Below are 23,072 nucleotides of genomic sequence, written 5' to 3' on the forward strand. Positions count from 1 at the left end.
AAACAATAAATTCAAGTATATCAAAAGTGCACTTAGTTCTTCAATTTTAGACTTTTATTTCTAGCCACCCTCTTTGGCAATTTGAATAATTGGATCATCAAGTTATCATGTCATAAAAAAGCAAATAAAAAAATGTGCTTTTCAAGCTTAAAACACAATAATAAGTACCTGGGGGTGTTCATACCATCCATAAACACTTATGAAGAGGATTTGCCTCCATGAATGATTTTCTGAAACCCTTCCTATGTATACCATTGCTTTTCGCGCCACGTTTTTGGTCTGTTTTCTATTTAAGAGTAATATAAGAGTAAAATTTAGTAATTTTTATTCAAAATAAAGTTCAAATAACATAATTAACTACCAACTTATACATATAAATACACTATAATTTATGCCCTATCAACAACTCCAGTAGGCCGAAGGGAAAGATCATTTTGAAAACACTCAGATTCTGCATATCCTACTTGTTCACAATATGGACAAATAGAATGCCAATTTTCGTACTCAACATGTTGCCAAAAGCCATAATCATCGTCTCCCATCCATATTTGTTTTATTGGCATGTTAGAAACATCCAACTCAAACACACTCGGGCGGCTGAAGGCCGTTTCAATTCTGATGTTGCTGAAGAATTTGGGCCAACTTGTGTTACTAGTCACTTGAAAAAAGAAACAACAAAAAAAGCTAGACACGTAAGGAAAGAAGCTCGCAAAAAAGAATTTGTAAAGTTGGTTTCTTTTTGAAATGTTATTATTAACGCAATTTGTGTAACTCTACTTTTCTCCTTCCCTCTTTTTCTTTAAGAACCTGTAGAGAAACAAAGCCATGCATGAAACCAATTCAAATTATAAAGTTTCGTTTTGGCCACTTTGTCCTTATAATTTTTAATGTGAAACTATGAACTGAATTTTACACCAATCTTAAGTTTTGACCATCATTGTTTTCATTATTAATAAAAAAAAAAAGCATTATTCATAACTTTCCAGGGTAATTGTGCTGCTCAGTCAATTCACATTAAAGTCCGCAAGTGATGGAAGTTTAGTTTTACATATAATATAAACATTGAGTGGAAGCAAACAGAACCATAAATATTCTCAACAGTAGAGATGTGCCGAAACATAAAAGGTTCTTGTATGAATACATTGATTTTGGAGAACATATATCTCTAATGATATTGACTTTGATCTGGTACTTTTTGCATGTTCTTTTCTTCTTTAATACCTTTTTTTCCTGAAGAATAAGAGGAAACTAGAACTAATGATATCGTTCGTGCTAAATTATAATCAAGAACAAACACGAATTGACAATCAAACTCTGGGGATTGATAACCCATGTTATATTTATTCACGTTATCTCTGGCTTAGACAGCCATGATTACATTTATTTCATCTCTCATATGACAACGAGAGGAACTTATTTAGTCACATAAGACTTTATCTTTATGTCGCAATTGCTTGGGGACTTTAGCATGGACTTGCGATCGCAAGCCAGCGTTTCAGGGTTAACATAAGGCCTGATTGCCTGACTGTAATTCTCGTCATAGAATGCGTTCCAAAGCATGACGCCTCCATAGTTGGGATAGCCCCGGACATAGGGAAGAATTTCGCGAATAAGCACCTGAGGTGGAATGTAACCGCCACTAGGAGCGGCTTCAGGGGATGCAGGTAATCCCAGGAATAGTTTATTAACTCCTGGGTATGAAGCCCAATGAGAACTCCAACTGTAGAAGAGGTTGTTGGCATTGCCCATACTATACTGACAAGGCGGATTGTTGTAAAATTGCACCCACACATAATCAAAGAGGCCAGTTCTGATAGCAGCGTCGAGATAATAGTCAGGATAGAAACATTGTGGTGCTGCAGATAAGTGCACCCTCCTCTCTGATGTGCTATATTCTGAGAGCGCCTTGGCGAGATCATCCAAGAAATCCCTCTTTCCACCTTGGATATGAAAGTCTATACCGTCTAAGACAGCATCGCCTAATGGACGATTTTCTGATTCACCGCCAAGGAAATTATTATAGAGATAGGACGCGACTTCCTTGGCATCATCGGCGGAAGAGAGGTTTGGAGCTCCACCGAGAGAAAGAAGCACTTGGGTGCCTCGGCTCTGGCAAGCTTTTATCTCAGAACTAAGGGAGGAGCAATCGCTTGGCTCACAATGCCCAGCTAAGTTCAATTCTGGTGTCTGGCCACCGCCAAAATTTATCAGAAAGGCAAGATTCACGTAGTCGTAGGTATTTCTCCGGCATGCGTCTTCCAGGCTTCCTTCGTCGGTGTGTTGGCCCCAGTAGGTGGCAATTCCAGCAGCATCGGAAGACCTGATCAGTGAAGATAACATCCACAGGGATGTTATTGCTATGAGTAGTGATCTAAAACAGCGAGCCATGCTTTCTTCTCTCGGTTGTTTTTGCAGGTTGCTTTGGGTATATTTAGTTGCCCACAGATCGATCCCTTTTATAGATGAGTCCAGCTACCTGTGTGGCGAATTGAAGACGTGCCAAATGGTACCCATCCCTTTACAGATATGTGTAATGTGTGCTTTATCTATAATAGTTGATAGTTTTACCCAAAGAAAAGTATTATTCGTTCCTAGAGTATTCGCATCGATCAATTATTGACAACATCAGTAAATTTCTTTACTCGTCATTTCAACTATAGCACAGCTATCTTTTTATTTTTGGCTCTTGGGAAGCTTAAAAGTGCCATAATCTTATAAACCGGGTATTGAAGACAGGACCTTTAGAAGTTGAAATATAACCTTATATTTCAACCACAGGCCAAAAGTCTACTGGAAAATATATTTCAGATGTCATATTTTTTAAAATATAAAATTAATTAAGAAAAATAAAAAATACAAGAGATGGTTGGTAAAATTAACAAGTATTCAATAGATATCCGTTAACAAACTCTTTAAATAAAACTAATATTTTAAAATTCAGTCTAGACTATTCGATCGAGCTAATTGAACCGTTGATTGGGTAGTTTTCTGAGTTGAGTTAAGCCTCAAACTAAGAGAGATAAAAAAAAACCGATCTAAATAGTAAAAACCAATTAGATCTTGGCCAGACCAATGAACCGTCGCCGAAACGGTGTTTACTAAACCGTAATCTTGCTTTTCTTTGAAAAAATTGCGGTCCACATTATCGGATGTCCCCTGAGGGACGGCGGTCCCACGTTATCATACCATCTTCAGACAAGATCGACATACTTTGTGACATTTTCCTATTTATTCCTCATGCTTGCTTTATTTTAAGTTGTCTTCATCGATCATGAACCAAAGTACTTTAATACTACTCATTGATCAACTAAGTATGGATTTACAAGATTCATGTTAGTGGTCTACATGATAACAGTAAAATAAAAAAAAACAAAAAAATGATAACAGTAAAATATATTTCAGGTATTAAATTTTTAAAAATATAAAATTAATTTAAAAAAGCGTATAAATGCAAGGGAATTAATTATGAAAAGTATATAAATGCAATGGAAGTTAGTAATTGTTAGTGTGTGTATATACATGATAGGTTAGGTGTAATATAGATTTGTTAATGAGTGCCCCTTGGTCACCTGTTAAAAAATCCTATATGATAATAAAGATAACATTTTAATTAGGAAAGATTGTTCAAAATGTATCTCACAATTTATCAAATGAATATTTTTCATTGTTTACTTTTAAAATGGTAACTTTATATCCTTTATAAAATCAAGACAATAAAATTTAGTTCCAACTTAGATTTTCAATCATTTTTAACCAAAATCCATCATGTGACCACATATGGTCATTTTTTAGAGACAAAAAGGTTAGATTTCATTTGTAGTTAAACAAATGATTGGATCTATATTCATTTTTACCCTAAAAAAGTAGGATCGCATTTAAATTATATGCATTTTTTCCCTAAAAAAGTGAAATTTGACACAATCTATATTTATTTTTGTCACTAAAAAAGTGGGATATGACATTTTTTATGCATAGAAAATGAAAAAATTGTAAATTTAGTACCAAATGTTTGGGATATCAGCAGTTTTATTCCTTAAAGTTTGGACAAAAGTAAATCTAGTCCCAAATATTTCAATTTTTAAGCACATTTAGTCCAATTGATTGATTTTTGACAAATTGTTATCGGAATTCAGTCACATCAACAACATATGTCAGTAGCTTAAATTTTAAAAATAAATAGAAAAAAGAAAAGATGTTGGTGGCCATAATCTTTATTTAAGGGCATAATTAGTCACACACAGAGTAGTCATGTAGTTAAAGAGCAAAGACTAATTACTATGCATATGACTAATTAGTGCCCTTTAATTACAAAAAATGGCCACCAATATCTTTTCTTTTTTCTATTCTTTTTCAAAAGTTAGTTGTCGAAACGTGCTATTGGCGTGACCAAATTCAAGCAATAATTTGCCAAAATCAGTCCTTTGGACTAAATATGGTTGAAAATTAAAACATTTAGGATTCGATTTGTTTTTGTCCAACCTTTAAATACTAAAACCATTGATGGTACTAAAATTGTAACTTTCTCTAAAAAAAAAAAAAAGACTGAATTTGGGTCACATGGTGATTTTAGGCAAAAAAGTGATCAAAAATTTAGGTTGAAACCAAATTTTACTAACTTGAATTTATAAAAGATGTAAAGTTAATATTTTAAAAGTAAAAAACAAAAAAATTATTTAACAAAATATGATAGATGTATTAAACAATTTTTCCTATTAATTATTTATGATACATCTCTGATGTCATAAATTAACAATGATTTGATAACATTTGGCCCAATGATTTTTAACCTAGTAAGATTTTTAGTTTAATAAATGGCTTGGATTTTAAAACCTTCTTAAAAACCTTAATTTTCAGAACCACTCATGGATGATGTGGTGCATATTCAAGAGCCACATATATCATCATAATAATGTAATATTACTTGCATCATCATGTTTCACTAAGGGTCCGTTTGTTTCGGGTGAAAATGTTTTCCAGGAAAATATTTTCCTAATTTCCCGTGTTTGGTTGCACAAAAGTTACTGAAAACATTTTCCTATGTAAAATATTTTCACTCATCTTGTGGAAAACAACTTCCCTTCCAAACTTACTGAAGTTGTTTTCCGAAATGCATGCATCCCGCCTGTAGTATGTTCCAAACTTACTGAAAACATCTTGTAATATGTTCTTTTTTTTTTTTAGTGCAAACAGGAGGACTCGAACCCAAGACCTCTTCCTTACACTCCCTCCCCTGTACCACCCAACCCAACCCAAACCTCCCCCTAGTATATTCAAAATAAAAAAAAAACCTCATTCTGCTCATCCTATGCTAGTAATTAATTGTGTATAATAGGGACATTCTTTTCTAAAGAAACTTTCAGCAGTGAGAGTGCAAGATATATGTCATAATAAGCATTGCATGTGATTGATATTTGACACTAAATGGTCAGCAATTTGTTTATTGCTTAAGGAGATATTTTTTATTCATATATACATTTCTCCAAGATTTTTTAAAGTTAAACAATGAGATAAATTTTCTTATTTTGCATGAGAAGAAGTATGTAGTTATAATGTGTAGAAAGTAAAGATAGAGATAAAAGTGAAAATATTTCAAAAGTTAAACAAACACCAGAAAAATGAAATAAGAAAATATTTTCAATAAGCTAACCAAACACCTGAAAATGATGAAAGGGAAATGATTTTCATGAAAAATTATTTCCACGGAAAATATTTTCCCAAGGAAAACATTTTACTTCTAACCAAACAGACCCTAAATGAGTGTGCCTTTCAAGGAAGAAAGGGGAGCATTTATTTATTTGTCTAAAGGATGAAAGGCACTTTGTCCCTTTGAATGATGGCGCTCCTCTAATTTTACCCCCTTGAACCAAAACAATACACACTTCATTTTCTTTATGCCAAATTTTTTATCTTATTAAATCAATTTCAACCAGTGTCACAAATTTTCCTCTTTTACAAAAGTAGTTCCTCTTTTACAAATTTTCCTGTTACATTACCTATCTATTTAATTAAAAATATCTCTTTCAATGCGACAACGTCAGTTTGACAAGTTGTGCAAAATTTAATAGTACTGAAAAGAATATTCGTTTTAGATACTGCCCAGCCAATCACATCCAAACATCCAAGAACAGGACTGAAATTTGTGCCTTTCAATGCGTAATAATGCTCGAGGCAGCTACTGTCCTGACTTGACCTGACCTATATTATGAGAGTCACTGATTTCTAGGTTCGCTGCTTCAAGTCTCCACGTTGATACAGAACAGACAATTCACTGTTACCTTTCCCCGCGTCGTTCTTGGCATTTCCCAACCTAACCTAATCCAAATGGGTTTGAAAGATACTTAGGCAGACTCGATATCCCGAACTAGAGCTGCAAACGAGTCGAGTCGAGTCGAGTTTTGAGCTAATCGAGTCGAGTTTTAGCTAAATTTTATCAAACTCGAGCTCGAGCTCGAGCTCGACGAGCTGGCAATTTTCGAGCTCGAGCTTGAGCTCGAGCTCGAAAAAAATAAAAAAAAAATATATTTTTAAAAAAAATAAATAAAATAATATTTTTTTCTGAATAAATAATAAAATATTAAGGATATATCCGTAATTTCACTATGAAAATAAAAAATAAAAAAAATATATATATAATATACGTAATTTTATTATTAAATAAAAATAAAAATAAAAATATATATATATTCAAACTCGCGAGCCGGCTCGCGAGCTAACGAGCTTAATATTCTGAACTCGAGTTTGAGCTCGAGTTTGACTCGAGCTGGCTCGAGCTCGATTAATGTCGAGCTCGACTCGAGCTTGACTCGAGCCGCTCGCGAGCGGCTCGATTCGTTTGCAGCCCTATCCCGAACCGCTCTTGGACTCTATAGCCATATCGAGTTTCTTTAGAATCCAATGCTAGTTATATCGACAGACATCACTTAACCAATAATGTAACTCGCCAATTGATTACGTGGTCTACAGATAAAGCCATAGATTTAACTTCTGTTATTTGTACTGGAGGGTGAGCTGCTAATTAATTTCTTAGGTTTGTCCTTCCAAGCTGACATTTAGAAAGGTTGGGCTGATTATGTAATTGCCCAAGAAAGCTGGCCAATGGCTGTGTAGATAATTAAAATAGGGTAATATTATTTATACTCGCATTATCTCATTTTTATTTTGATGAGGCCACAGATTACCCCCTCTCTAATTTTTTCTCCTTGCTTATGAGTTAACTTTACTAGATTTTCTCTTATATTCTAAAACTAATTAATTATTCCATTACACACTATAATGGCTAATTTAAAATTGTCACTAATATACATTATGTATTTTTCTACAAAACTTTACGAAATTATATGATGCTATAAATCAATCTAGCAATGTAATATGAACAAATTCCAAAATTCAAGCCCAAAATAAATAAATAAATACATAATTTCAAGTTTCAAAGATGACTGAAAATTGAGTATCACCACAATGTCTCATAAATAGGATACTAATACTTCAAAAAAAGTCAACTAAGAATAGCTCATATAACCACCATAGAGGGAGTGAAACTTTCTAATATATTTCAACAAAAGGATAACAGCATCTAACATCCAGATAATGGCAATGGAACCTCAATTGTGCTCATCAAAACCTGCAAAATTGAAATTGAAATAAGAATATAAAAAATAAATTAAAAAACAGTTATGTAAATTTAGAAAAAGAGAAGTAAAAGTTAATTTTTTTTAACTTTTGGACACATACGACAATTATGCCCAACTTCCTTGCATGTTAGGAGAAGAAATTAGGATAGGAGTAATATGGTCTTATCAAGATGAAAATGAGATAGTGAGAGTGTAAATAACATAAGGGAAGTACAAATTACATTACCCTTAAAATAAGCCAATTATTAAATTAAATTACTTATGTGGCAAGTTTTTTTAATTTGTTGGTTTACTGACTTAGAGAATTTATAAATTGATGCGGCAAAGATATATTTCCCTATGTTCCGGTTATTAAAGTTTGGGAAGTTACATTTATCATGGTGACAGTGGGATACTAATAGTATTGCAATATATTTTTGTGCGTTGTCAATATTGTTATATCTGTTAGTTTCCTACTCCTTTGTGACTGGAATCTGTTGGATATATACTTTATAAATTGAATTACTGTCATCATTTTTTTTTTTAAAGAGAGAGTTGAGTTATGGAAATTGAGAAAATTTCTCTAAAATTGTTGTTATCTGCGAGCATTATTGTTTATTGAGTTATTATTGTGTATTTGCCGATCTCCTCTTCTTCCTGCATATTTTTATATGTGTTAAAATAAATTTAACTGTGCTTAGTTTTTTTTCCTTTGGGCCAACAGGTTGGAACATGCAAATCAGAATTGATGATGAATAGGTCTAAACAAACCTTCTCTCTTGAACATCCTAGTTCGAACTTGTCTCTGGGCTACAAAATTGTTTATGCAAATCTGATTAATTAATGTTCACTTGTACATCCAAGTTGGGGCGCACAATTTTCTAGTTAAGATATTGAAGACAGAATTGATGTATAGAGTTATCAACACTTCTTTTTCTTCTTTTATTACTGAATTGATTGACACCAACCGCATCGGACAACCCGAACGGGACCATTGTTGTCTTGTCGATACAACTTCTGCTGGTACATCCTAAATTATTGTGCTAGCACAGAACTTTGGTACCACTCCTTCCTATCCATTCCTTCGTTTTTCATCAGATGCTTCACTACATGCATGAATTGCGAAGAGTCGCGTTGAGTAAAGAAAAAAATCATAACTGGTACAGCTATTTATAGGACAAAGCTATGCAATTTCCATGAAGCTACATTAATTTTGTCCCTACTCAATGAAAATCACTTAAACGAACGTGCTAAAATGAAATCTTGTTGGTTGAATTGCAAGTTTTCAGAGTTTTTGTTAAAAAAAAAAATTATTATAATAATATAATATATGTAAAAAAAAAAGATAATTAAAAATATTTTAAAATTTTTCAGTAAAAACTCACAATTTTTCTGTAAAAGTTTTTCAAAAATTAGTTTTTCAAATACTAATTAAAATTTTTAAAAAGTAGTCTAAATTTTTTAATATTTAAAAAAAATCCCAAAATATATTTTAAAAACTCTTCTACTCTTAAATATTCCAAAATATTTTCTAAAAGTATTTCAAAATATATTATAAAAACTCTGTTACAGTAAAATTTTTTAAAAATATCTCCAAAAATAGCTAATCCAAACGCGTAGTTTTTTGGCATGACTAACTTCTCATTGCAGTTCTCATAGTTTTAATTAACGCTGAGATTCCATCGTCAAGGTTAAACATTTCCAAGTACGAGCTCTATGTAAATCAGTGAAGGAGAGTGCAACACGAAAGCCAAGGATAGACAGCATTCAGAACCCAAAAGCTTTGCAGTGGAGATTTACTTTTTCCTTTTTGAGAAAGTTAAATCTATTTCGGAGTAAGAGAATGTACGTAACAATCACTGTGATAATAAAGCTAAAGTGAAATTTTACTTGCAAGGATGCAAATAATGTATAACATTATATACGTGTCATGCATTCAAATATGGGTTGCGTCTACGGTGTAAAGTTCACCTTTCTGCCCATAGTAGGCAGAACCAATGCAAGGAGGCCAGCTGTGCTATGTGGGACGCACAAAGAAGGACATCCGAACACCACTAGAGAAAGCCGGTTTGGCTTGGATGAAAAACGTTATATATTTTAAAATTACAATAAAAGTCCTCTTAAAAATTTGTTCATCATCTAATGCCCAATACTTATATTTGATAAATTAAAATAGTTAATTAAATATTCTATTATAATATAAACAACTATATGTCATTGAGTTGATTGAATGATATATTTTTTTTTGTATTTCAATTAGTTGTCAATTAAGTTTCAATTGAAATAAATATTTTATAATTATTTAAATTATCAATTTAAGATGAGCATAAATATAAATACATTAAATTGTATTATTGAAATATTTGATTTAATATAAAAGAAAGACAAGAAGAAATACAAGAAATTTTTTAAAAATTCATGTGAGTCCTTTATATTAGTAATCACATTTACTTGTTATTATAATTACAATGCCTAACCATAACCAATTGAAACTCATATACACAAGTCATACAACAATTTGCGTTATAATGTTTACAATTAAAGTTACTATACACTCAAATTAAAATTCTCTTTTTTCCACTAAAATTTCTTTTATATTAAATCAAATATTTCAATAATACAATTTAATGTATTTATATTTATGCTCATCTTAAATTGATAATTTAAATAATTATAAAATATTTATTTCAATTGAAACTTAATTGACAACTAATTGAAATACAAAAAAAAAAAGAAAATATCATTCAATCAACTCAATGACATATAGTTGTTTATATTATAATAGAATATTTAATTAACTATTTTAATTTATCAAATATAAGTATTGGGCATTAGATGATGAATAAATTTTTAAGAGGACTTTTATTGTAATTTTAAAATATATAACGTTTTTAATCCAAGCCAAACCGGCTTTCTCCAGTGGTGCTCGGATGTCCTTCTTTGTGCGTCCCCACATAGCACAGCTGGCCTCCTTGCATTGGTTCTGCCTACTATGGGCAGAAAGGTGAACTTTCCACCGTAGACGTAACCTTCAAATATGTACGGTTAGAAATAAAGAGAGCCTTTGTTGAAGGGGGGCCAAGTCCATTCACTGACATCCAACCTGCAATCAAAGACAGAGTCCAAGTGTTCCATTGTACACGGTTCACGAGATCGAGATATGCGAAGTTTCGCTGAAAGAAGCTCATAGAATAAGATTTGCTATCACAATAAATGTTATGTCTTCATATCTTTAATTATGATAATCCGCTTGCGATCATTACTGATTTCACAATCACTGTCTTTGGATACCATTCTATGAAACATTTCCAGTTTTTTGGTCTACTTGTAATTGAAGATAATTTCCACAGAACTAGTCAATAATAATCCACCATCAACTGTGAGAAAGCAAAACACCTACAAATCAATTGCAAGTGCGAAGGCTCTGATTTGGTGCTGAATTGGGCACTTATTCGTGCCAATTCAATCCTAAATTTTCCTTCTCCATTCTTCAACCTTTCAATATCCAGTTACAAGAAGAACAAAATATAGTGAACAACCATCAATTCAGTTTTGGCATTTTTCCAGCATGCATGCTTGATTGCTATGACCGTAGGGCAGTTTCCTTTTTCCGTTTATCAAATTCCGTGATGAGTCCATAGAAAATTCATCCGAATTCAGCCTTTCTCACGTAAGAAGAATATATGATTACAATTGCATACAAATGACCAAATCAATTAAAGAGGGACAAATTCAAGAAGACCAATAATATAAAATTCCAAAAATCCATAGGTTGCACGCAATAATTCTCACAAATTTCAAGTTATAAAAAAAGAAATTTTGCAAAGGAGGGCCTACTTCGATGCTGGCACAGTGACGATGAACTGCAAAGTTTGGGGTCTCTTTCATGTTTTGGTTTATCCTTTTTAGGGTTGTTAAAAATTAAATTTGGGGAGATAAGGTTGACGATTGATGAAATCTGATGAAAAAGTTGTTTTTTCTATGGCATATTGAAGAATGGTGGTATATTCGATCAATGGTATCCAATAGTCTTGAAATAGAAACACAATTTTTTTTTTATTTAAAAGAGACTTTTGTTTGTTTTTTAAATTGATATGCATCACAAAGTTTATCCTTTTTAAGTTAATTTTGAGCAAACCTCTAACGAGTTCTTTTGTGAAAATTTCATTTAATAAATCCATATTGAAATGGCAAAACCTTCTATTCCGCAGTTAAGGATCATCATTTGTAACCTTAAGACACTAATCTTACTATCATCAATTTTCAAGATATATCACATAAATATCATTGTATCTTTTGCCTTTGAATACAACATTAAAATTAGTATCAAGAATCAAATATTCACGCCTTTTAAACAATACATAAAGATATCTATCACATAATTGATTAACACTGAATGAATTATAGCTTAAGTTATGAACCAAAATAATATTTTGAATGAAAGTGTCACCGTTTTTGTCAATATCTCCTATTCCAATGGTTTTAGCCTTCATGTCATCTCTAAAGGTGTTCTTTTCACTACTTTCTAGCTTGAACTTGATGAATAGAGATGGAATACCAGTCATGTGTCTTAAACACCTATTATCAATGAACCACTTTAATCCTTATGTGGTGTTCTTCAAGTATACCTATATATAAAAATCAAGAAATGATATTTGGTACCTTTTTATTATTTGATCCGTAATTGTTAGTACAAGATTTAAATATCCACATACTATTAGGAATACTAATTTCTTATCCAAGTGGTTTCTTTCCCAACAAATCTAGTGAATTATAAACAAGACATTATTTAGGATGTTTTCTAGAGAGAGAGAGAGTCTAGAAAAATTTGTTAGGTTTTCTACAATGATTTTACTTTTTTTTTACGATTTGAGATTTCAATAATATTGTGAGTTGATTATTTTTTTGTCTCCTACATTTTTTTTGAACGTCTATTTTATCCCTTCAATCCTGTAACCCTGCACGCATTGGTTATTATTAAAACCCTAAAATTTAGGTTCCACAGATCTCAGGTGGCAGAGGATTCCAATGACTAGAGAAAACTAGGAGTTCTGTACGGAACGGAATATTTCAATGAACATTTTTTTAAGGTGTTAATGGAGTTTATTATATGGCAAATTACACTTTACCCCGTGATTTAGTGTTTTTATACATAACCTCCCTATGGTTTCAAAAGTTATATATAACTCCCTCATGATTTGGATTAAAGTGTCAAAATGACGGAAATGAGTATTCGTAACGGAGTCATTTAAAATGTCAAAAATACCCTTATGTAAAATTGAAAATTATTTATTAATCCAAAGGGGTTATGTGTATATTTTGAAAATCATAAGGGAGTTATATGATAAAGTATTAAATTATAAGTGAGTTATATAGTAAAATATTAAACCATACGGGGTTAGTGTGTTATGTATTTATAAAGGTAATTTCGACATTTTTAAATGTTATGTTACGAATGATAATTTCCGTTACTTTGACACTTTAATTTAAATCATGAGGGAGTTATGTATAATTTTTGAAATCATAGAAGGGTTATATGAAAAATCGCTAAATCATAGAGGAGTAAAGTGTAATTTGCCCTTTATTATATAGTGAGTTTTGGTAACTCTTTAGTGATTTGACAATGCATGTGTAGGGTTTAGTAGTCGTTTTGTCCTCTGCTACTTTCGGGTGAATTCTCTCGTTTTTTCAATAATATCGTGTTTTATCAAATAACATCGAATCAACAGTAGCTATAAATATCTTGACTGATCATGCCGACCGCACTACTCTCATCTTTCTGTATCACAGGAATGTTTGGATAGAGTATTATTTAAAATATTATTGAAAATAATTAATGTAACATTTTTTATAACGTGATGTATGTGAGATAAAAAAATAATTAAAAATATAAAAAAATAGATTGAGAAATATGTTTATGATACAAGTAAAATATTATTTAACAAAATTGAGTTATCATGGCTCAAGTGGAGGCTATTGCCCCTACTTAAGTTTTAAAAAAAACTCTATAAACAAATTTAGACACTCTCTAACTCAAAATCGACATTTCTGTCTTATTAAAATAGATAAATAGACAGATTTAGTGGCCTTCTCCTCATTTTCTTCTTATCTTCTAATAGCGACATCCATGGACCAGATTGAAAATATAATGCTGTTTTTATGCGTTTAGCCGTTTACCCATTGTAAAATGCATGAGCTTTGATACCAAAATGACAAAACACATAGGCCTACCATTGGCTCCTTTTCAAGTATTCCTTAAAAACTTTCGAATTATCATCGCTAAATGAACAGGGCAAAGTTGGGATATTGAGCAGATTTCCTTCTTCAATGCCTTTTCTTTTTAGCTGATAAGACGTTTATGTTGAAAAATTGCTATTGCTACTGATCGAGATGCGACGCGACAATCACTGAGCCACCAGGAAGGGACTTAAGTCCCTCCATGGGCTGTTGGCGAGGGTTCAAACCCCATCAGCAGCGAAAAAAATCTAAGAGTTGTGCCATAGCACTCTCTTGGTCTAGTTGGGTCTGTATACCCACTAGCCCCTACAACAGCCTCCTTAGGTTCCCCCTTCCCCTAGATTAGGATAGAGTAGATTATACAAATGTATCGTTGCTAACAAAAAAAAGAGATGCGACGCGACAAATAGGTTGGGAAGGAGGTAATAATAATTAGTACGTACTCTCAATGCAAACACATGTGAGTAGACACGGAAATAACTATTTTATTGAGTCTCAAATATTCAGCGAATTTCTAGAAATAATACTAAATTTAGAAAACTTTCTCCACTTAGAGTTGCCGTATTTTTCAAATGTAGCAACAACAAAACGGTATTTTTATTTTGAATTATTTTTTGGTGTCACAAATGCGGCGACAATTAAAGAGTATTTTTTTTGAATTATTTTTTGGTGTCAGAATGACTAAAATTTTTTATTTTTTTATACATCTTCGCGGGCGACTGTGAAAATGACCATTTGGATGCGGCGACACCAAGATGGGAGAAGTCTTAACCGTCAAGTTTCTTTATATTAGATCTAAATTTTATCAGATTTTGTTGTTGAAGCTGAGATTTCTTAGATCTACCTAGTCGGATCTCACTTCAACATTAGGCTTAAATCACTTCATTAGCATATCTCGGAGGAAGCAAACGGTACATTTGAAAGTATTTTTGAGACTATAAGTGCTTTATTATTCGATATTTTTCGAGTTCTGCAGTATAATTACATTTTGTTGTTTTTTCAAAACTGTAATGTCTAGTATTTGTTCTTCGAATATGTTGCCACTAGTACGGATTTGATAAAATGATGATGATTTTATCCCCAAAAAAAAGACTATAGAATTAAGCCCGTACAAATGTTTTTGGGGGGGGGGGGTGCTTGTGTAGGCATTGGGTAGTAAAAAGGTTGTGGACAAAATTGAAGAAAACAAATTAGTAGGGCACAACGTGACAAAGTTTTTCGTAAAGTATAAGACCATCAACGAACAGGTATTGTGAAGTGAAATGAAAGAGACCTTGAAAACTTATCCTCCTTCAAAAAAAAAAAAAAACTTATCTTCACAAAAATTTCAAGGCCATCCAGCCTGCAACATTCATGTTTGCATTGAAGATTGTTCATGTGTCAATCACGAGTCTTTGTCTATATCTCCTTGGGCCATGAGACGATCATGTAGATATTGTAAATTAATATTTTTTTTCCTTTTTTCAGTAATCTATCCCTATCAAAAATTTAGAATGTCCATTCTCTAATTTATAAAATTATAAAACTATATACTATTTACTTTTCTCATATTGTAATTTACCACCACGCACCATCAATTAGAGTAATCCTAAGATTTATTGGACATTGATTGTTAAGTTGAGCATGATATCAACTATTTTTACTATATTTGTATTATATTTTGTATTTTAAATTTTATATAGTTGTTTACTTTAACTCTTTTCTACGAATATTTGTTAAGAAAAAAATTTCAAAGACAAAAAAAAAAAAAAAAAAAGCTGATGCAAGCAAAAGTAAACAACCAGACATTGCATATCCTTCAATTTGATTTATTTTAGCGTATTTGACCAAAATTATTACAAAGGGCTTAATCCAACCAAATGTCTCGAGTAGCTCACTAACTAGTTTTCTTGATTTAATGCACTTAGTCACACCACGTCTCACTCTCATTATAATTAACAATGAGAAGGGATCCTCTTGAAAACATCAGATGCAGAAGAAAGCCACTTGTTATAGACCCATACCTTGGTCCGTATCCAACGTCAAATATATTTGTTTGGATAGTAAACTTATTCCAAATAATATTTCGCTTGCATCATAAACACATTTTTCAACCCATCTTTTTATATTTCCAATCACCTTTTTATTTCGCATACATCACGTCACAAAAAGTACTACAGTAATTATTCCAAATAATATTTCAAATAATACTCTATCCAAGCAAGAACTAGGAACAATCCATATGTTTACGAAAGCAGTTCTAGCAATTGGTCAGATCTAATGGCCTGTAACTCACATCGTAATATTTTATATTTTATAATTCTGTTAAATTTAATGATTTTTCAAATTAGATATATCTTTCATATGTTTTATATATTTTCTGCCATTACTGGTCTTTTTTCGTCAAACAAATCGTGATAGATGATTTTCAATTAGTTTATTAATAATATTGACTCCTATTTTATCAAAAAAAAAAAAAAAGAACTAGGAACAATCGAAACAATCACTAGGCACAGGCACATACCAGAAGGATGTTGCTTGAGCTTATCAATATGAACCCACGCAATCAGCAGACTGCCTTTTGCCGATGCCGCACTAAGGCTTCTTAAGTTTATTTTATCAACTCAACAATCCAATATCCAATGACTTTGGAAAAACTGTGTGGAAATTTATCCTCAAACGAGATCAAGATCTATGAAGTTTCACGAAACCGTGCTCATAGGACTAGGGTCTTGTTTGGTAGATAAGTTTTTTGTCAAATTTATCTGTTACAAGTTTTTTAAAAACTTTAACTACAATAATCTCAAAAAACTTCTCAAAGTTTTTAAACTATACACATTAAAATATTAAAAAAAACACACTTTAAAATTTTTTTTAAAAACTTCTACAGTAAGTTATAGTAAAATTTTAAACAAACACCCAAAAAATTCACTTGCCAAACGTTGTCATTACACTCTTATATGTCTTCTCATCTTTAATTACTGATGTCACAGTCACTATCTTAGGATGCCATTCTATGAAACACGTAGTTTAAGCATTTTTGCCAACATGCCATGACCATAAGGCAGTTTCATTTTTTCCTTTAATCAAGCTTGATAATGAGTCAATACAAAATTCTCATCCGAATTCAGTCTCCCTCACGTAAAAAGATTATATGATTACAAAACTGCATACAAATGACCCAAAAAAAAAAATTTAAGAGGGACTGATTCAAGAAGTCTAAGAAATAAAATATCCATACATCCATACCTTGGGCTCTTTTTAAAAATTTTTTTTTATTATGCTGTTTTGGTTTATCCTCTTTTGGGGGTTTCAAAATTAAATTTGGGGAGATAAGGTTGATGATGTGATGAAATCTGACGAAAAAATGGTTGTTCGAAGGACGGTAAAATTAATTGAAGAGCGGATGAATTGATACTGTAGCTGCAGAAGGTAAAATTTAATTACCTCAATTTGTTCCTTATTACTCATTTGCATGTCTCTCACTTTAGGATAACCTGCCATTATTTGGCCTCTGTGGATTTGATGATCATCATTTTAGGATTTGATGATCTCATTTTAGTTCTGTACGGAATGGAATATTTCAATGAACATATTTTCTTAGGTGTTAATGGAGTTTATTATATAGTCAGTTTTGGAAACTCTTTAGTGATTTGACAATGCATGTGTATGGTTAGTTGTCGTTTTATCAATAATATCGTGTTTTTTCAATAACATCGAATCGATAATAGCTATAAATATCTTGACTGATCATGCCGACTGTACTATTCTCATTTTTCTTATCATATGGAGTGTTTGGATAGAATATTATTTGAAATATTATTTAAAATAATTAATGTAGTATTTTTTTATAATGTGATATATATGAAATAAAAAAGTGATTAAAAATATTAAAAAATGAATTGAAAAATGTGTTTATTTCTTTCAAAAAAATTATGTTTATGATACAAGCGAAATATTATTTGATAAAATTGAGCTATCATGGCTGAGGTGGAGGCTATTGCCCCTGCTTCATTTTTTTTTAAAAAAAAACTCTATATATTATGTATATCAAGTATTTTTGGTCCCACCAAAAATGATACATTTGCGGTCGATATTAATTGGGAGTAAAAGTGCAAACAAATTTAGAGACTCTCTAACTCAAAATCGACATTTCTGGCCTTATTAAAATAGATAAATAGACTGATAGAGTAGCCTTCTCCTTCTTTTCTCCTTATTTTCTATTCCCTCTGTCCCATTCATTTGGTTATACTTTTCATTTTGAAATGTCCCAAAATAATTGTCATGTTAGAAAAGTCAAATCAACTTTTACACTCTCTTTTCAATATAATCCTTTTTTTTAATCATACATTCAAATTTAAAATTTGAATTTGAGGGGGTAAAATTGGAAAGAAAAGCACAAACATCACAATTAAACCACTATTCTTAAAAAGTTGGATTCCCCAAACATAACCAAATGAATGGGACGGAGGGAGTAATAGCGACATCTACGGACTGGATTGAAAATATAATGCTGTTTTTATTTTCTATGTCACAAAATGATTGTCACTTGCTAATATTGACAAACCATTTTTATTCAATTTTCGTCTTTCAACCAACCATTAAGGTGAAAGAGGAAAGTGTAGATTAAAGCTATAATTATTGGTTTACAAAGTTGAAAAGTAAGTGGAAAAATGACAAAACACATAGGCCCACCATTGGCTCCTTTTCAAGGATTCCTAAAAAACTTTTGAATTGTCATCACTAAATGAACAGGGCAAAGTTGGGATATTTTTCAGATTTCCTTCTTCAATGATTTTTCTTTTTAGCTGATAAGACTTTTATGTTGACAAATTGCTATTACTACTGATCGACATGCGACGCGACTAATAAATTGGGAAGGAAGTAATAATAATTAGTACGTACCAAATGCAAACACTTGTGAGTAGACACGAAAATTACTATTTTAGTGTGTTTTAAATATTCGGCGAATTTCTAGAAATAATGCTAAATTTAGAAAATATCCCATTTATGGTATTTCATGAGATTGTTTTCTTTACTTAGAGTCATCTTTGACAATAAAATAGTATTTTTATTTTGAATTATTTTTTGGTGTCAGAATGACTAAAAGTTTTAATTTTTTTATACATCTTTGCGGTCGACTGTGAAAATGACCATTAGCCGCATCCAAAAGTGGATGCGGCGACACCAAGATGTGAGAAGTCTTAACCGTCAAGTTTCCTTATTATTTATTTGGTTCATGGATATGTGATCGGTATTTGCCAAATTTGTCAAACACATGCCCAACTTTCTATAGGGAAATTTAGGAATAATTTTAGAAACCTCCCCTAAGGTTTCTAACAATTTTACTATCCTCCCCTGAAATTTTAAAAAATTATTAACCTCCTTTAAAACTATTTTTCCTGTAAAAATTACTGGGACTATCAATGGGGCCGAACTAATCCGAACTCAACCTGTTCGGCCCCAAAAAAGCTCCATGAACCTAAAGTTTAATTGAATCGGCCAGAGTTTGGATCTAAATATTAGATCCGAACTAAATGTAAGTCAAATTTGAGTCATTCTAGATTCATGCCTGATTAAAACTACACCCATGTATGAGTATAATTATATATGTGCAATATATATAATTTATAATTATCTGTATTATACATACTATATACAAATGCAAAGGAGGGGGTTTGGGGTAAACAAAAATCTGACACTTTATATACTTCATGAACTACCCTTGATGATGAAGGAACTTTTGGTATAAACAAAAAATTATCTTTGTTTGATAGCTACCCAGTACTAATATGATTTTTACCAAATAATATGTATTTTTCATATTCCATTTTTCAACTTATTTAGTAACTCTTAATTTTAATTAGCAACTACCAATTATGATTATCAATAACTACTAAATTACTACTTTTTATAACTTTTATTTTGGTGAATTTTTTACATATGTATTTTCAAAATATGAAATCAATTTTCTTAAAAATGATTTTAATAAATATACTCAATATATTTTACAAATACTTTTTCTATTAGTTGCACACACATTAGTATGTGTCTTGAATACTAGTACATATTGCGACATAAAATGTTAATAATTTATATGTAAATTTGCATTAATTGATAATTATAATGTATATATTATATATAATTATCTATTTAATTATGAGTTTGGGCCAAACCCGATTTGACTCTCGAACTCATATAATAGTGTGAGTTGAGATTAAACCTTTTTAATATGAGCCCAAATTCCAAAAGCTCGAAACCTGACAATTCATATAATTTGTGAACTGAGTTTGAGCTTGCTAAAGTCCGATTGACACCACTACAAATTATCCCAATTCACAAAAAAATTAATAACAAAAAAATGTGCATTCATTTTTTTTTGCTATTATTGGTTTGAAATTAATAACAATAAAAAGCTATTATTCGTTTGAAAAGCTGTTCATTTTTTTTATTCTTCTGTCCTGGAACTTGGATATTTGATTTGGATCTATAGCATAGTAACATGTGCATACTAGGGGAAGACGCTTCTGCTATTGTGGCAGCTGTTTCGGAAGATGTATCCAGATGATAATTCTTCCCAAAGAAAATGGCATAGTGGAATGAGGCGGTAGAGAAATACAATCAATTATCGTTTCGAAAAAAAAAGAAAAAAGAATGAGGCCGTAGAGAATGGTGCTTCCCCACATCCACTTTGGGATGCGGCAAATGGTTATTTTCACAAAGATGCATATAAAAGAATAAAAAATCTTTAGTCATTCTGACACCAAAAAAAATTTTCAAAACAAAACTACTATTTCGCCCAAATGCGGCGATTCTAAGTGTAGAAAACAATTTCACCCAACACTCTAAATGTGATATTTTCTAAATTTAGGATTATTTGTAGAAATTTGTCCAAATATTCATACAAATTAAACTTGACTCTAACTCTATGTCCTAAGCTCTAAAAATATTTGAACTCTTATTGTTTTTGGTCCAAGGCTGCACTGCTAAGAAATTATGCTTGCATCAACAAAATATATGTTTGGAAGCTCCAAAGTACCGTTTTGTAAATTGAGTTCATTGCATTTACCTTCCTAGAGGTTTATCTAAATCACAGCAATAAATCCATAGTTTTTTTTCAAGGGTAAATAACCTTTTATCTCTCTATGATTTGGTGCTTTACGACATGACTCTCTTATAGTTTAAAAATCTATATATACCACATGACTTCCTTATAGTTTAAAAACCTATATATAATCCTTTCATGATTTGGGTTAAAGTGATACCATTTGTTTTTCCATTAAAACTAATGGTTAATAGTAAAAAGTCAAAATTAACTAATAAATTAACAAATTCACTCTTTCACTACTTTTTTCGTTTTCTTCCTTTTTTTTTTGTGGAAGAGAAGAGATGATTTGGAAATATATACTTTGGCCTATAAAACCTTAATTTTCTCCAATTACAAAAGAGATGGGAAGGAAATAAAAAATAAATGAATAAGAAACAAAAAAGATGGAAGGGAAATATAAAACAAATAAATAAGAAAGAAAAAATACCAAATCTTTTTTATTACAAATATCATTATAGATTTTTAAACCAAATCTTTAATGGTATTTTCTAGTCCTTATTTATCTATTTTGTATTTCAATTTCTTCCTTTTTATGTTTGGAGGGGAATAAAAAGAAGTAATGAAAGGGTAAATTTGTTAAGTTATTAGTTTGATTTTGACTTTTACTATTAACCATTTGTTTTAATGGAAAAACTAACAATCACGTATTAACTCAAATCATGAGAGGGTTATATATAGGTTTTTAAATCATACAGGGGTTATGTGGTAAAGTACAAAGGGTAAAAGTTAATTTATCCTTTTTCCAAATCAGCCCAACATTTTAAATAGCCAAACATTTGCCATTGCTCAATTGCATCATTTGCAATAGAATTTTTTGAAATTATCAAAATACTTATTTTCTATCATCCTTCTTCCAGCCATTCTTTCATCTTTCTATAGATTAAAGTTAGTGTAACCAAAACTCTGGTAATATGACATCACTAATAATAGTATATTTCATTGAGTGTAGTTTCTTGAACCTCCACTATTATATTTTTTATATTCTAAACTCTTTTCTATTTCAACGTGCAAATAATCAAACTTCGTTTTCCAAAAAACAAAAGTAACTATCAATACTGAATTCAAATATAAACATAAAATTTTAGGATTTTTATACAAAGATACACATATGAAAATTAGAAGTAAATATCAAACAAAGAAACTTTTCTTGGTTTAAGGATAGGAATTTAATGTCATGTTTTCTTAAATTTATTATTACATTTTTTAAAATTTAATGCTTTGTTATGGATAAAAATCCGTAAAGTTTAGCTCAATTTTGTTGTTCCATACGAAATTAGATATTTAAATAAAATAGATAATTTGTTGTATGGAAACAATGAATTGGACCAGTGTGGTAGCGACTGAAATAAGCCATATGTAGTTGAAAAAGTAATTGTTTATTTTCTTTTAATCCATCTTTAATTTTTTGGATTATATTAAGGAGTTTCTTAAGAGTGGCTATTCAAAGGGTTAAAACACATTTTGGTCAAATCATAGACTCCTTTTTTATTTAGATAACAAACCTCAAGGGAGGTAAACGCAGTTTCGCAGAGGGTAGTTTTGTCATTTCCCCACTTCTAATAATTGGGTTTAGACACCGACTCATACGGGATAATTCGCATTTAGTTACTCAATAATACGGCCAAACCTTAGGAGAAGTAGATGCATTGATCCTTTTTTATTTTAAAGAAAAAGAGAGAGAGAGAGAATTTTTATTAATTAGATTATTGAAAATCATTCAACATTTGGTTTCTTGACAAAAGATGGCGGTATATTCTATAAGGAATCCACGAAAGCTGAAGAATTTAGCTATAGAATTCAACAAAGCTACAGGATTTTGGCATAACAAGTCAATTCAGGAGCTATTGTTTTTGCCTCCTTTGTATCCGATTTACATCCACATCTATAATTCTATATAGTATCAGACAAAACCTTAGGAATATCTTCTACTACTGGCCCCATTGTAGAAAAATCATCATATTCACTATTCAGCAATTAAATAACCGATAAAGAGTCTCCTTCAAGTGTAATATTCGAAGTGAACAGATTTTATTGCTGAATTAATTGCCTCCTTTGTAGCAATGGCTTCTTTCCTTCTTCGATTCAACTGTCCCTTGGAATTTGCTTGGAGAAACCAGCCATAAAAGCTCCTGCATGGT

At 31.2% G+C, this 23,072-nt stretch overlaps 1 protein-coding gene across 1 annotated transcript; it reads right to left on the minus strand.

Annotated features, from left to right (window-relative positions):
• Window positions 1–1,300: 1,300 nt before the first annotated feature.
• Window positions 1,301–2,532, minus strand: LOC113689794 (acidic endochitinase-like). The gene has a single exon (XM_027207578.2). It carries the CDS (start codon window positions 2,386–2,388, stop codon window positions 1,414–1,416), a length of 975 nt encoding a protein of 324 aa, XP_027063379.1. The 5' UTR covers window positions 2,389–2,532; the 3' UTR covers window positions 1,301–1,413.
• Window positions 2,533–23,072: the final 20,540 nt, after the last annotated feature.

Source organism: Coffea arabica, chromosome 5c, assembly GCF_036785885.1.
Source record: "Coffea arabica cultivar ET-39 chromosome 5c, Coffea Arabica ET-39 HiFi, whole genome shotgun sequence".
In the NCBI taxonomy this organism is placed as follows: Eukaryota; Viridiplantae; Streptophyta; class Magnoliopsida; order Gentianales; family Rubiaceae; genus Coffea; species Coffea arabica.